The following is a 14,416-nucleotide window of genomic DNA, read 5'->3' as shown; positions in this document are numbered from 1 at the left end:
TGGCCGCATCTCCTTCCAGTTCTCTGCTGCCAATGACTGGAACGAACTACAAAAATCTCTGAAACTGGAAACACTTATCTCCCTCACTAGCTTTAAGCACCAACTGTCAGAGCAGCTCACAGATTACTGCACCTGTACATAGCCCACCTATAATTTAGCCCAAACAACTACCTCTTTCCCAACTGTATTTAATTAATTTATTTATTTTGCTCCTTTGCACCCCATTATTTTTATTTCTACTTTGCACTTTGCACATTCTTCCATTGCAAATCTACCATTCCAGTGTTTTACTTGCTATATTTGATTTACTTTGCCACCATGGCCTTTTTGCCTTTACCTCCCTTATCTCACCTCATTTGCTCACATCGTATTTAGACTTGTTTATACTGTATTATTGACTGTATGTTTGTTTTACTCCATGTGTAACTCTGTGTCGTTGTATGTGTCGAACTGCTTTGCTTTATCTTGGCCAGATCGCAATTGTAAATGAGAACTTGTTCTCAACTTGCCTACCTGGTTAAATAAAGGTGAAATAAAATAAAAAATTAATCAAATTTATTTTGCCGGCATTGCCTTTTCATAAGGTGACTATTATTATTATTATTATTATTTTGCACCTTTGCAGTAAGCTCCAGTTTATAGTTCATGCCCAGTTCGGTAGGAACATTGTACGTATGTAGAGGACGTTTTGTATAATCTGTTCCAAACAATGTGGTACATTACCTGTCTCTAGCCTACTCAACAGTGGAAGGTTGTTTCATGTGCACAGAATAATCGTAACAGCCACAAGCTAGAAACGGTTTATTTTATTCTGTTAATGCTTTCCTTTGTTCATACTTCCCGTGTTGTCAGAGCTCCATGTGTCTGTCGCTGTCATTTGGGTTGTGCGTCAGGGGTGCGCACGCATTCGTGCACCGCCATACAGTACGTTACTGGGTTTCTGCCATTTGCCAGTTCCATTCATGTAACCATTCATGATTCATGTTGTTCAACGTGTGCTTCATTTAAAGTGCACATGGAAGTGGTCAATTCGGTTTAAGACCGAATATATGTCATGTGGTAATTATGAGAAATCGACCTACATTTGTATTAGTGAGATTTGTTTGATGTTGACTTGTTCGATGTTGATTGGTTCCAGGAAGTGTACTTTCTTAAACTGTATATTGGCTCTTTTTTGGAGAGAAATTCAGTTCTGCTTTAGAAATCAAGTGGGGAGGCTGCTTGAGCCAAGCACACCCCCAACCTGTAATAGCTATGGAAGCTACAGGCTAAGCCTGTTTCAGGCTTATTGCAGTTGATTTTGTTTGAGAAGTAAGTCTGTCGTCGACCCGTTTATCTTGTGGATATCTTTTGCCGGGCTATCACTCCTGAACACTGTAAATAAATAACACATCAAATACCTGAACCCCACCTCCGGAAATATCTGCCCTTACGACCCGCATCTCTACATGACCCTTTTCACACTGGAGTATTTTCTTCTTGCTGTGCAAATTTCCATATTGTACAGCTGTGTCTGTACGACAGCTCTTAGTTTTGCATACTGTCATGGAAAAACAAGGCCAGGCTCTTCTCTGAGGAAAGTCTTAGCCGGCAGTATGCAGTGGATAGGCAAATGAGTTGATCCCTGAAACAAACGAGAGTTAATGTGTGTCTTATTGAACGGAACATGGCGAGCAACCGACCACACATACACAGAGACAGGACGCCTCGCTTCGGTGGCCTTCATTTATTTGACCGTCATTTAACTAACTCACACTTCCTCTAAATAGCTCTTAACTAATTCTAACTCTAGCGCTCACCAACTGTCACTAACAACAAACAACAAAAAATCTGGATGTCAATGTTCATACATTATTAGGGTTAGGATCATTCTTCCCTGAAACTATGACGAGAATGTCTGAGTTACATGACCATTAATGACAAGCACTGGTGAGACGACAACACCACCACCACCACCAGCTTTTCATTGTTCTTACTTACTTCCTTGAACTTTGTACGGCCATAGATAGCTGTGCAAAAACACACAACCCTACATGAGGTGGGTGATGAGAGATTACTTGTTTTCATCAAAGAATGTTCAGTATGTCACAAACCCATGGGGAACTGGTATTTCTCTGACAAGATCACGGGCAGAAGGAGCATGTTCTATTGTAAAATGTGAGAATGTTTCCGAGAAAATTAAAGAGAAAATGTGTGAGTGCGGGAAAAACAACGTAGTGTATCTACGAGGCCACAAGAATGGGAATTTCCTTATTGTGGGGAAAAAGTTCAAACCAGACATACACTACCGTTCAAAAGTTTAGGGTCACTTAGAAATGACTGTTTTTTAAAGAAAAGCACATTTTTTGTCCATTAAAATAACATCAAATTGATCAGAAATACAGTGTATGTAACGGTTCTCTTGTGGTGAAGGAGAGTCGGACCAAAATGCAGCGTGTAGATTACGATTCATGTTTAATGAAAAAACACACTAAACACAAACACTACCAAAACAATGAACTTAACGAGAACCGAAACAGCCCATACTTGTGTAAACTAACACAGAACAAGGACATCAGGACACTAAGGACAATCACCCACAAAACACCCAAAGAATATGGCTGCCTAAATATGGTTCCCAATCAGAGACAACGATAAACACCTGCCTCTGATTGAGAACCACTTCAGACAGCCATAGACTTCACTAGAACACCCCACTAAGCTACAATCCCAACACACCACATACAAAAACCCATGCCACACCCTGGCCTGACCAAATAAATGAAAATAAACACAAAATACTTCGACCAGGGCGTGACAGTGTAGACATTGTTAATGTTGTAAATGACCATTGTAGCTGGAAACGGCAGATTTTTAATGGAATATCTACATAGGCTTACAGAGGTCCATTATCAGCAACCATCACTCCTGTGTTCCAATGGCACGTTGTGTTAGCTAATCCAAGTATATCATTTTAAAAGGCTAATTGATCATTAGAAAACCCTTTTGCAATTATGTTAGCACAGCTGAAAAATGTTGTCCTGATTAAAGAAGCAATAAAACTGGCCTTCTTTAGACTAGTTGAGTATCTGGAGTGTCAGCATTTATAGGTTCGATTACAGGCTCAAAATGACCAGAAACAAATCATTTTCTTGTGAAACTGGTCAGTCTATTCTTGTTCTGAGAAATTAAGGCTATTCCATGTGAGAAACTACCAAGGAACCAAGGAACTGAAGATCTCGTACAACGCTCCCTTCACAGAACAGCGCAAACTCAAAGCTGTAATCGCAGCCAAAGGTGCTTCGACAAAATATTGACTCAGGGGTCTGAATACTTACAGTGCATTCTGAATCATCAATCTACACAGGGTACCTCATAATGACACAGCAAAAAGGGTTCGATTTTTTTGCAAATGTATATTTAAAAAAACAGAAATACCTTATTTACATAAGTATTCAGACCCTTTGCTATGAGACTCCAAATTGAGCTCAGGTGCATCCTGTTCCCATTGATCATCCTTGAGATGTTTCTACAACTTGATTGGAGACCACCTGTGGTAAATTCAGTTGATTGGACATGATTTGGAAAGGCACAGACCTGTCTATATAAGGTACCACAGTTGACAGTGCATGTCAGAGCAAAAACAAAGCCATGAGGTCAAAGGAACCGCTGTAGAGCTCCAAGACAAGATTGTGTTGAGGCACAGATCTGTGGAAGGGTACCAAAATGTCTGCAGTATTGAAGGTCCCCAAAAACACAGTGGCGGTAACCAAGAAGGGAGGTAACCAAGAACCCGATGGTCACTCTGACAGAGCTCCAGCGTTCCTCTGTGGAGATGGGAGAACCTTCCAGAAGGACAACCATCTCTGCAGCACTCCACCAATCAGGCTTTTATGGTAGAGTAGCCAGATGGAAGCCACCACTCAGTAAAAGGCATGACAGCCCACATGGAGTTTGCCAAAAGTCCCCTAAAGGATCTCAGACCAGAAGAAACAAGATTCTCTGGTCTGATAAAACCAAGATTGAATGCTTTGGCCTGAATGCCAAGCGTCACGTCTGGAGGAAACTTGGCACCATCCCTATGGTGAAGCATGGTGGTGGCAGCATCATGCCGTGGAGATGATTTTCTCCAGCAGGGACTGGGAGACTAGTGAGGATCGAGGGAAAGATGAACAGCGCAAAGTACAGAGAGATCCTTGATTAAAATCTGTTCCAGGGCGCTCAGGACTTCAGACAACGACACGAAGCACACAGCAAAGACAACGCAGGAGTGACTTTAGGACAAGTCTCAATGTCCTTGAGTGGCCCAGCCAGAGCCCGGACTCGAACCCGATCGAACATCTCTGGAGAAATCTGAAAATAGCAGTGCAGCGAAGCTCCCCATCCAACCTGACAAAGGCTGAGAGGATATGCAGTGAAGAATGGGAGAAACTCCTCAAATACAGGTGTGCAAAGCACGTAGCGTCATACCCAAGAGGACTCGAAGCTGACTCGAAGAGGACTCAATCCCTGCCAAAGGTGCTTCAACAAAGTATTGAGTAAAGGGTCTGAATACTTATGTAAATTTTATTTTTTTTGCAAACATTTCTAAAAACCAGATTTTTCCTTTGTCATTATCGGGTATTATGTGTAGATTGAGGAGGGATAAAAAAATATATATATTTTAGATTAAGGCTGTAAACGTAACAAAATGTGGAAAAAGTCAAGGGGTCTGAAAACTTTCCAATGCACAGTATGTAAATGAGATATTTCTGTATTTCATTTTCAATAAATGTGCAACATTTTCTAAAAACATGTTTTCACTTTGGAGTGGATATTGCTTACATCCGCTATGACAGGCTCATTGTCCACCCTCCCTCCCTCCCTCCCAGAAGCCTGGAAGGGATGAGAGAACCAAGCCTATGGGTTTGTAGCTTCAACCCTGCAGAGCGCACACACACAGCAATTGATTAATGGACTGCTGAATGTATATTGTTTCCTCTTGCTTTGTGTGCTCTTTTCCATATTATGTCTGTCTATCTCTGATAAGCTACCCAGGAAAGGGCTGAAAATAGCCCATATTAATATATGCAGCCTTAGAAATAAGGTTCATGAAATCAATAACTTGCTAACATCAGATAAAATTAATATATTAGGAATTTTTGAGACTCACTTTGATGATACAGTAGTAGCAATACAAGGATATAACATCTATAGAAGAGACAGAAAGGGAAAGTCAGTTGTACAAATGCTTATGGGGAGGTGTTGCTGTATATATTCAGAGCCATATCCCTATAATGCCTATAGAAGATCTTATGTGAATTTTTATTCAAGTGTTGTGGTTGCAGGTTCACTTGGCACATCTAAAGCCTTTTTGTTTGGGGTGTTGCTTTAGGCCACCAAGTGCTAACAATATCTAAATAATGTGTGTGAAATACTTGATAGTGTATGTGATGTAAACAGAGAGATCTACTTTCTTGGGGACCTGAATATTGACTGGATTTCATCAAGCTGTCTGCTCAAGAGGAAGCTTCTCACTGTAACCAGTGCCTGTAATCTGGTTCAGGTTATTAACCTACCAGGGTGTTTACAAACACAACAGGAACAAGATCATCCACATTTATACTAATCCTGTAGAACTTTGGATGCAGTGATCACAATATAGTGGCTACATCCAGGAAAGCCAAAGTTCCAAAAGCTGGGCCCAAAATAGTGTATAAGAGATCATACAAAAGATTTTGCTGTGACTCTTATGTGGATGATGTTAAAAATATTTGTTGGTCTGATGTGATTAATGAGGAGCATCCAGATGTAGTACCTGAGGAATTTATGATGGTTGATAAACATGCACCTGTTAAGAAACGGACTATTAGAACTGTTAAGGCTCCATGGATTGATGAGGATTTTAAAAACTGTATGGTTGAAAGAGATTGGGCAAAAGGAGTGGCTAATATGACTGGCTGACTTACTACAAATTGAGAAATGATGTGACTAAACTCAACAAAATGAACAAGAAATTGTATTATGAAGCTAAGATCAATGATATAAAGAATGATGGAACATGACGGGCAGGAAAACAAATTCAACTCCCATCTTTCATCGAATCAGATGGCTTATTCGTCACAAAACCATTTGATGTTGCCAAATATTTTAATGATTACTTCATTGGCAAACTTAGGCAGGAAATGCCAACAACAAACAGTGAGCCATCGCATTCATGCATAAAAAAACAAATAATGAAATAAAAGCATTTGCAAGTTAGAATTTTGTAAAGTTAGTGTGGAATAAATATTGTTATCCATCAATCAATAATGACAAACCTCCTGGCATTGACAACAGATGGAAAGCTACTGAGCATGGTAACCGGCTCTATAGCAACTCCTATCTGTCATGTCTTTAATCTGAGCCTAGAGAAAAGTCTTTGTCCTCAGGCCTGGAGGGAAGCCAAAATCATTCCACTACCCAAGAGTGGTGAAGCAGCCTTTACTGATTCTAACAGCAGACCTATAAGCTTGCTGCCAGCTCTTAGCAAACTGTTGGGGGAAAAAAATGGTGTTTGACCAAATACAATGCTATTTCTCTGTAAACAAATTAACAAACTTTCAGCATGCTCATAGAGAAGATAACTCAACATGTACTGACACAAATGACTGATGAGCGGTTGAAAGAAATTGATAATAAGAAGATTGTGGGAGCTGTACAGTAAGATTTCAGTGCAGCCTTTGATTCTATTGACCATAACCTGTTGTTGAAAAAATATACAATTGAAGTTGGAAGTTTACATACACATAGGTTGGAGTCATTAAAACTCGTTTTTCAACCACTCCACAAATGTCTTGTTAACAAACTATAGCTTTGGCAAGTCGGTCAGGACATCTACTTTGTGCACGACGTCTTTTTTCCAAAAATTGTTTACAGACAGATTATTTCACTTATAATTCCCTGTATCACAATTCCAGTTGATCAAAATTGAACATTCACTAACATACACTAAGTTCACTGTGCCTTTAAACAGCTTGGAAAATTCCAGAAAATGATGTCACGGCTTTAGAAGCTTCTGATAGGCTAATTGACATCATTTGAGTCAATTGGAGGTGTACCTGTGGATGTATTTCAAGGCCTAGCTTCAAACTCAATGCCTCTTTGCTTGACATCATGGGAAAATCAAAAGAAATCAGCCAAGACCTCAGAAAAAAATTGTGGACCTCCACAGGTCTGGTTCATCCTTGGGAATAATTTCCAAACGCCTGAAAGTACCACGTCCATCTGTACAAACAATAGTACGCACCATGGGACCAGCCATCATACCGCTCAGGAAGGAGACGCTTTCTGTCTCCTAGAGATGAACGTACTTTGGTGCAAAAAGTGACCTTGTGAAGATGCTGCAGGATACAAAAATATCTATATCCACAGTAAAACAAGTCCTATATTGACATAACCTGAAAGGCCCCTTAACAATGAAGAAGCCACTGCTCCAAAACCGCCATAAAAAAGCCAGACTATGGTTTGCAACTGCACATGGGGACAAAGATCGTACTTTTCGGAGCTCTGTCAGGAGGAATGGGCCAAAATTCACCCAACTTATTGTGGGAAGCTTGTGGAAGGCTACCCTGAAACGTTTGAACCAAGTTAAACAATTTAAAGGCAATGCTACCAAATACTAATTGAGTGTATGTAAACTTCTGACCCACTGGGAATGTGATGAAATAAATAAAAGCAGACATAAATCATTCTCTCTACTATTATTCTGACATTTCACATTTAAAATAAAGTGGTGATCCTAACTGACCTAAGACAGGAACTTTTTACTTGGATTAAATGGCAGGAATTGTGAAAAACGGAGTTTAAATGTATTTGTCTAAGGTATATGGAAACTTCCGACTTCAACTGTATGTGTTATGGTTTTTCAACCTCTAATAGAACTCAAAGGCTTTTCTTTAATGGAAGCTTCACTATTGTCAAACATGTAAAGTGTGGTGTACCGCAGGGCAGCTCTCTAGGCCCTCTACTCTTTTCTATTTTTATCAATGACCTGCCACTGGCATTAAACAAAGCATGTGTGTCCATGTATGCTGATGAATCAACCATATACGCATCAGCAACCACAGCTATGAAGTCACCGAATCCCTTAACAAAGAGTTGCAGTCTGTTTTGGAATGGGTGGCCAGTAGTAATCTGGTCCTGAACATCTCTAAAACTAAGATCATTGTACTTGGTACATATCCTTCCCTAAGTTCTAGACCTCAGCTGAATCTGGTAATGAATGGTGTGGCTGTTGAACAAGTTGAGGAGACTAAATTACTTGGTGTTACCTTAGATTGTAAACTGTCATGGTCAATACATATAGATTCAATGGTTGTAAAGATGGGAAGAGGTATGTAATAAAGAGATGCTCTGCTTTTTTGACACCACACTTCAAAAAGCAAGCCCTACAGGCTCTAGTTTTGTCTTATCTTGATTATTGTCCAGTCGTGTGGTCAAGTGCTGCAAGGAAAGACCTAGTTATAACCTGTTGAATCTAGGGGGCACTATTTTCATTTTTGGAAAAATAACGTTCCCAAAGTAAATGGGCTATTTTGTCAGGACAAGATGCTAGAACATGCATATAATTGACAGTTTAGGATAGAAAACACTCTAAAGTTTCCAAAACTGTACAAATATTGTCTGTGAGTATAACAGAACTGATATTGCAGGCGAAAGCCTCAGAAAAATCCAATCAGGAAGGGACTCTTATTTAGAAAGCTCTGAGTTCCTATGCGTCCCTATTGAGCAGTGAATAAGATATCAGATTCCTTTTTCTATGGCTTCCCTAACGTGTCAAGTGTCACAATACATAGTTTCAGGCTTTTATTTTGCAAAATGAGCCTGAACGTCAACATTGCGTCAGTGGTCAGCTGGAGGCTCTCAAGAGTGTTTTGTGCGTAAAAGACAAATGCTGCCATTGTTTCTCTCTTTCCTACTAAGAAGCCACCTGTCCCGGTTGATATATTATCGAATAGATATTTGAAAAACACCTTGAGGATTGATTATAAACAACGTTTGCCATGTTTCTGTCGATATTATGGAGCAAATTTGGAATATTTTTCGGGGTTGTCGTGACCGCAATTTCCGGTCGAATTCTCAGCCAAACGTGAAGAACTAACGGAGTTATTTCGACTTACAAAAATAATATTTTTGGAAAAAAGGAACATTTGCTATCTAACTGGGAGGCTCGTGAGTGAAAACATTCAAAGCTCATCAAAGGTAAACGATTTAATTGTATTGCTTTTCTGATTTTTGTGACCAGGTTGCCTGCTGCTAGCTAGGCATAATGCTATACTAGGCTATCGATAAACTTACACAAATGCTTGTCTTGCTTTGGCTGTAAAGCATAATTTCAAAATCTGAGATGACAGGGTGATTAACAAAAGGCTAAGCTGTGTTTCAATATATTTCACTTGTGATTTCATGAATATGAATATTTCCGAGTAATATTTATGTCCGTTGCGTTATGCTAATTAGTGTCAGTTGATGACAATTCTCCCGGATCCGGGATGGGTAGATCCAAGAGGTTTTAAGCTGCAGTTGGCTGAGAACAGAGCGGCATGTCTTACTTTTCATTGTAATCAGAGGGCTGATATAAATACTATGCATGCCAGTCTCTCTTGGCTAAGAGTTGAGGAGAGACTGACTGCATCACTTATTTTAATAAGAAATATGAATGTGTTGAAAGTCCCAAATTGCTTGCATAGTCAACTTACACACAGCACTGACACACATACGTACCCCACCAGACATGCCAACAGGGGTCTTATCACAGTCCCCAAATCCAGAACAAATACAAGAAAACGTACAGTATTATATAAAGCCATTATTGCACGGAACTCCGTTCCATCTCATATTGCTCGAATGAACAGCAAACCTGGTTTCAAGAAACAGATAAAGCAACACCTCACGGCACAACGCCTCTCCCCTATTGGACCTAGATAGCGTGTGTGTATGTATTGATATGTAGGCTACGTGTGCCTGTGCCTTGAAAAAATATATGTAGTTCTGTCCTAGAGCTGTTCTTGTCTATTAATGTTCTGTATTATGTCATGTTTCATGTGGACCCCAGGAAGAGTAGCTGCTGCTTTTGCAACAGCTAATGGGCATCCTAATAAAATACCAAATTACCAATATGATGGGGTATTGTGTGCAGATGGGTTTGAAAATAAATATGTTTAATCCATTTTGAATTAAGGCTGTAACGCAACAAAATGTGGAAAATGTCAAGGGGTGTGAATACTTTCGGAAGGCACTGTACATGCAAAATGACTAACTTGGATGTAATGGATATGAAGAACCCAACAGTGCTCAGCAAACTGTATTATCTTAAGCCTTGTGGTATCACTGTGCTACTCAATCAACCAACACTACCATAAACTATATTCCAAAAAGAATCCCTTTTCACAGAAGCACAGGAAGCAAGGGTGTCCACAGCATCTCAGAATAGGAACAAGGGATGTTTTAGGTCCAAATCAGCAAAACAAAGGAAATTCGGGACAGGAGACAAAGGAATGTCCTATGAACAATAACAAGAGGTTCGTCAGATACTCACTGAGGCGGCTAACAATAGCCAGTCATTTCACAACATGGACTCCTAGAAAGCACACCGGCTCTGTTACAAATGTTTAAAAAAAAGCAGACTCAATCGGCATTAGGGCAACTTCTAGATCTTTAACTCTGCATTGTTGGAAAAGGACCCGCTAGTAAGCATTTCACTTACACCTGTTGTTTACGAAGCATGTGACAAGTAGAATTTTATTTTATAACCCGAAGAAATCCCTACGGCAACCACTGTGCTCCTTTGTTAAGTTGCTATGGATGGGCTGTGTTCGAAAGAGCATAATGGTGCTCATTGTTGGGCTAAATGTGACACACAGTGACCCCTAAGTTCAACTCTATAAACTTCTGTGGTACGCTCTCTCTCTGTTTGACACAAACGTTTCATTCGGACAATGGATAGCTCTACGTAAATTAAAGTTACAGGACAAGTGTCAAAACTACCCCCTTTCAACGCTACATCAAAATCTAATTACAATTCCATATACACAACATTAGACCACGCTAGAGAGAGCCTCCATGAAAGTCATAACGGAACCTCTTTTACATTTGTCCTGGAAAGCAGGGAGGCATTAGCTACTATCACAGTGTGAGCAGCATGTTGAAGTGAAAACCGTTTGAGAGAATTGCCATCATTATACCTAAAAACCTTTCTGAGTGACGTAAGTGGAGACGGATATTGTATCGAGGTAAAATGTCAAGGGTTCCTCAGAGGCAAAATGTTCCCCTAGCTGTCAAATGGCCAACCTGCCTCGAATCCTAGTGACAACCAACACCTCCCTCTACAGGTAGGACTAAGACATGTTGAGTTGTCTGGGAACAAAATGCTTCCAAGTTCTGAAAAATCCAGCAGTGCCCGTAGCAGGTGAAACAATGGTAAACATTTGCTGCGGGTATATTCATATCAAATATTTCCACAGCTCTGACATTGAATGAGAGATACAAAGACGTGACATTACCATGCTGCCAAACCAAAACAACAGAGGACCAAGACAATTGTAAGATTTCGTTCTATTGAACAAGCCATCACATTAAATGCATTGTACTTTTACAAACAGTCCATTGGTCCTTCTTGTTTTTGTTGACCAAATGTCACCTTCATTCTATAAAGATCTACTAGTAAATCTGTCCTTCTTTATTCAACTGTAAAATGGTTGATGCCCTTACCTTTCCCTGTGGGGAAGAAGCACTCCATCTCCACGCTGCTGCGGGAGTGGGAGATACAGAGGGCCGAGCTGGGCACCAGGCCCTCCTGAGGGGGGCTACGGTCGGTGGTCCGCACCAGACACCAGCCGGGGCGGTCACTGGGCCTCTCCAGCAACTCCACCGTCTGACCCGTCTGAAGGCTGAGCTCACTGGAACAACCTGCTGTGAAGTCCTGCAACACCACCGTCAACTCACAGCCCCCGGAGAGCTGAGAGAGAGAGACAGAAAGAGAGAGAGAACAGTGAGTTATATAGTCTTTAAAACAAGGCGGGTCTTTCGCACAAATAATACTATTATCATGGCAGAGAAAAGGAAAGAGCTCATATTGTTTTTATGCATATGCTCATAGCACTCCATTAAACTAATATCTGAATACCGTCATAACCACAACAGGGCTATTTCATTTTCTTATTTAACTCGGCAAGTCAGTGAAGAGCAAATTATTATTTACAATGACGGCCTAAAGTGGAACAGTGCGTTAAGTGCCTTGTTCAGGGGCAGAACGACAGATTTTCCTTTGTCACCTTGTCAGCTCGGGGATTCGATCCAGCAACCTTTCGGTTACTGGCCCAACACTAACCACTAGGCTACCTGCTTGACCTACACTGGGACCTGAGCTGTGAGCTTTGCAGGGAATAGGGTGTCATGTGGGACAGCTTATGATAATCATTACAGATAATTATGAATGAATCGTGAACAATGATGAGTTAGAAAGTTAGAGGATGAAATGATCTTTGTGCATCTAACTTTCTAACTCATCATTATTCACAATTCATGAATGATTACCCGCAATCATGGTAGCATCCACTATAATGTGGTGTTCAGAAATATATTCCATTCTTCTTTACAATAAAAGTGACTCCAAAATGATACGATACATCATTTATACAACACAGCAGAAAGACAACCAAAACAAATTGAAAATGCATCCAACAAATTTGTAGCTTGACAAGCTTGATGTAGTCATTGAATATTAGGAATATGGGGCCAAATACTAAACCTTTGACAATATACATTGTAAGTGAACTTGTCCAAATACTTATACCTTCAAGTGGGGGGACTAGATACACAAAGTGATTTCATTTCTACGATAAAACAGATATGTACAATGATAACGTCAAATAAAAGGTGACATTCTGTACTGTCACCTCATAAAACATTTGGTCTCAAATCCAAAATGCTGGAGTAACACGCCAAATTAAATATTTGAGCTTCTCTGTCCAAATAAATATGTAGGAGAGTGTATCAGTTCAACACAGTTGACCTGGTCATGAACTCATTATCAGTATCAAAGATCAGCTTAGTTTCTAGAAAGAGAAGTCATGCCGTCATATTTATAGCAGGTTAGCCGTGTTTGTCACAAATCTTGTTCTGGAGGCAGCTCTGCAGAGTGATCACTAGCTGGCACAGCCACAAAGTCTTAAAATCAGACTTTAAATCTAACCCTAATGCCTAAACCTAACCTTAAATTGAGACCAAAAAGCACATTTTAGTTTGCATAAATGTTTACAATATAGTACATTTTTGACTTTGCAGCTGGCACATCTAGTGGAAATCGCTCAGTTCAGCCTTCAAGGCAAGATTCAACCTGCTCATATTCACACCCACTAAATGACTCAACTGGATGGTATTATATGACTATGTTAGTGAAGTGTGGTAATAAACGGACGCATACAGACTATATCTCATAGTCGTCTGGTGATTATGGCTGAGTCTCAAAAATAGCGACCCCGTTTGACCAGGGCGCATAAGAGGTCTGGGTCAAAAGTAGTGCACTATATAGGGAATAGGGTGCCATTTGGGACGCATGCCTATGGGAACTCTACACCAGGGAGAGGTTGTGGCACTCTACCGGTTTGATCGATGAGAGTCATAAATGACTGCAGGCTCCCAGTTATGAGGAAATCCCCAGTACTCTATGATTATTAATGTTCTCTGGCTGAGGAAGATTATCTCTGGTTTCACAATCATCATCAAGCTAGGAGCCAATTGGAAGTCAGTAAATCTCCCACCTTGCACCTTGGGAAATGAAAATAGGATAGGATCCATCCTCAGGCTGTCACTTACAGTCGACTCAACACTTCCTCATCTGCTCAGACGCTCTACTCTGGTCCCATATCCATAGCACACAAATGACTACAGCAAACTTGTGACTCGACAAACTTGTTGGACGCATATTCTGTTTGTTTTGGTTGCGTTTCAGATTATTTTGTGCCCAAAAGAAATGAATGGAAAAGTGTTATTTTGAAGTCACTTTTAATGCAAATAAGAATAGATTCTAGACTATTCTACATGTATTATGGATAATCCTGAATGAATCGTGAATAATGATGAATGAGGAAGATCGACGGACGTAATACTAAACTTATTACTACTTTAATACCCAAGTGAATTTGTCCCAATACTTTTGGTCCCCTAAAAATGGGGGGGACCATTCACCTGATATGGATGAAAATGCCTTCAAAATGGGGGGGGGACCATTCACCTGATATGGATGAAAATGCCTTCAAACTACAGCTGACAGTCTGCACTCGTATCATTTCCAATCCAAAGTGCTGGAGTACAGAGCCAAAACAACAATAAACGTGTCATTGTCCCAATACTTTCAGAACTCACTGTATATCAAGACAGACCACCCACAGCTTTCTGGAAGCATCATCAGGCTATG

The 14,416-nt window shown here is 40.3% G+C and overlaps 1 protein-coding gene across 5 annotated transcripts in view; it reads right to left on the bottom strand.

Annotated features, from left to right (window-relative positions):
- kalrna (kalirin RhoGEF kinase a) overlaps positions 1 to 14,416 on the bottom strand; it is a 285,635-nt gene that overhangs the window by 53,549 nt on the left and 217,670 nt on the right. For all 5 annotated transcript variants that reach the window (XM_036958909.2, XM_036958910.2, XM_036958911.2 and 2 more), the window contains exon 34: positions 11,710 to 11,956. In XM_036958909.2, the coding sequence (XP_036814804.2) occupies positions 11,710 to 11,956 (247 nt within the window). The remainder of the gene's footprint in view (positions 1 to 11,709; positions 11,957 to 14,416) is intronic.

This window comes from Oncorhynchus mykiss, chromosome 22, assembly GCF_057628025.1.
Source record: "Oncorhynchus mykiss isolate SJ-2025 chromosome 22, ASM5762802v1, whole genome shotgun sequence".
Lineage (NCBI taxonomy): Eukaryota > Metazoa > Chordata > Actinopteri > Salmoniformes > Salmonidae > Oncorhynchus > Oncorhynchus mykiss.
This window is presented reverse-complemented; position numbering and strand designations above follow the sequence as displayed.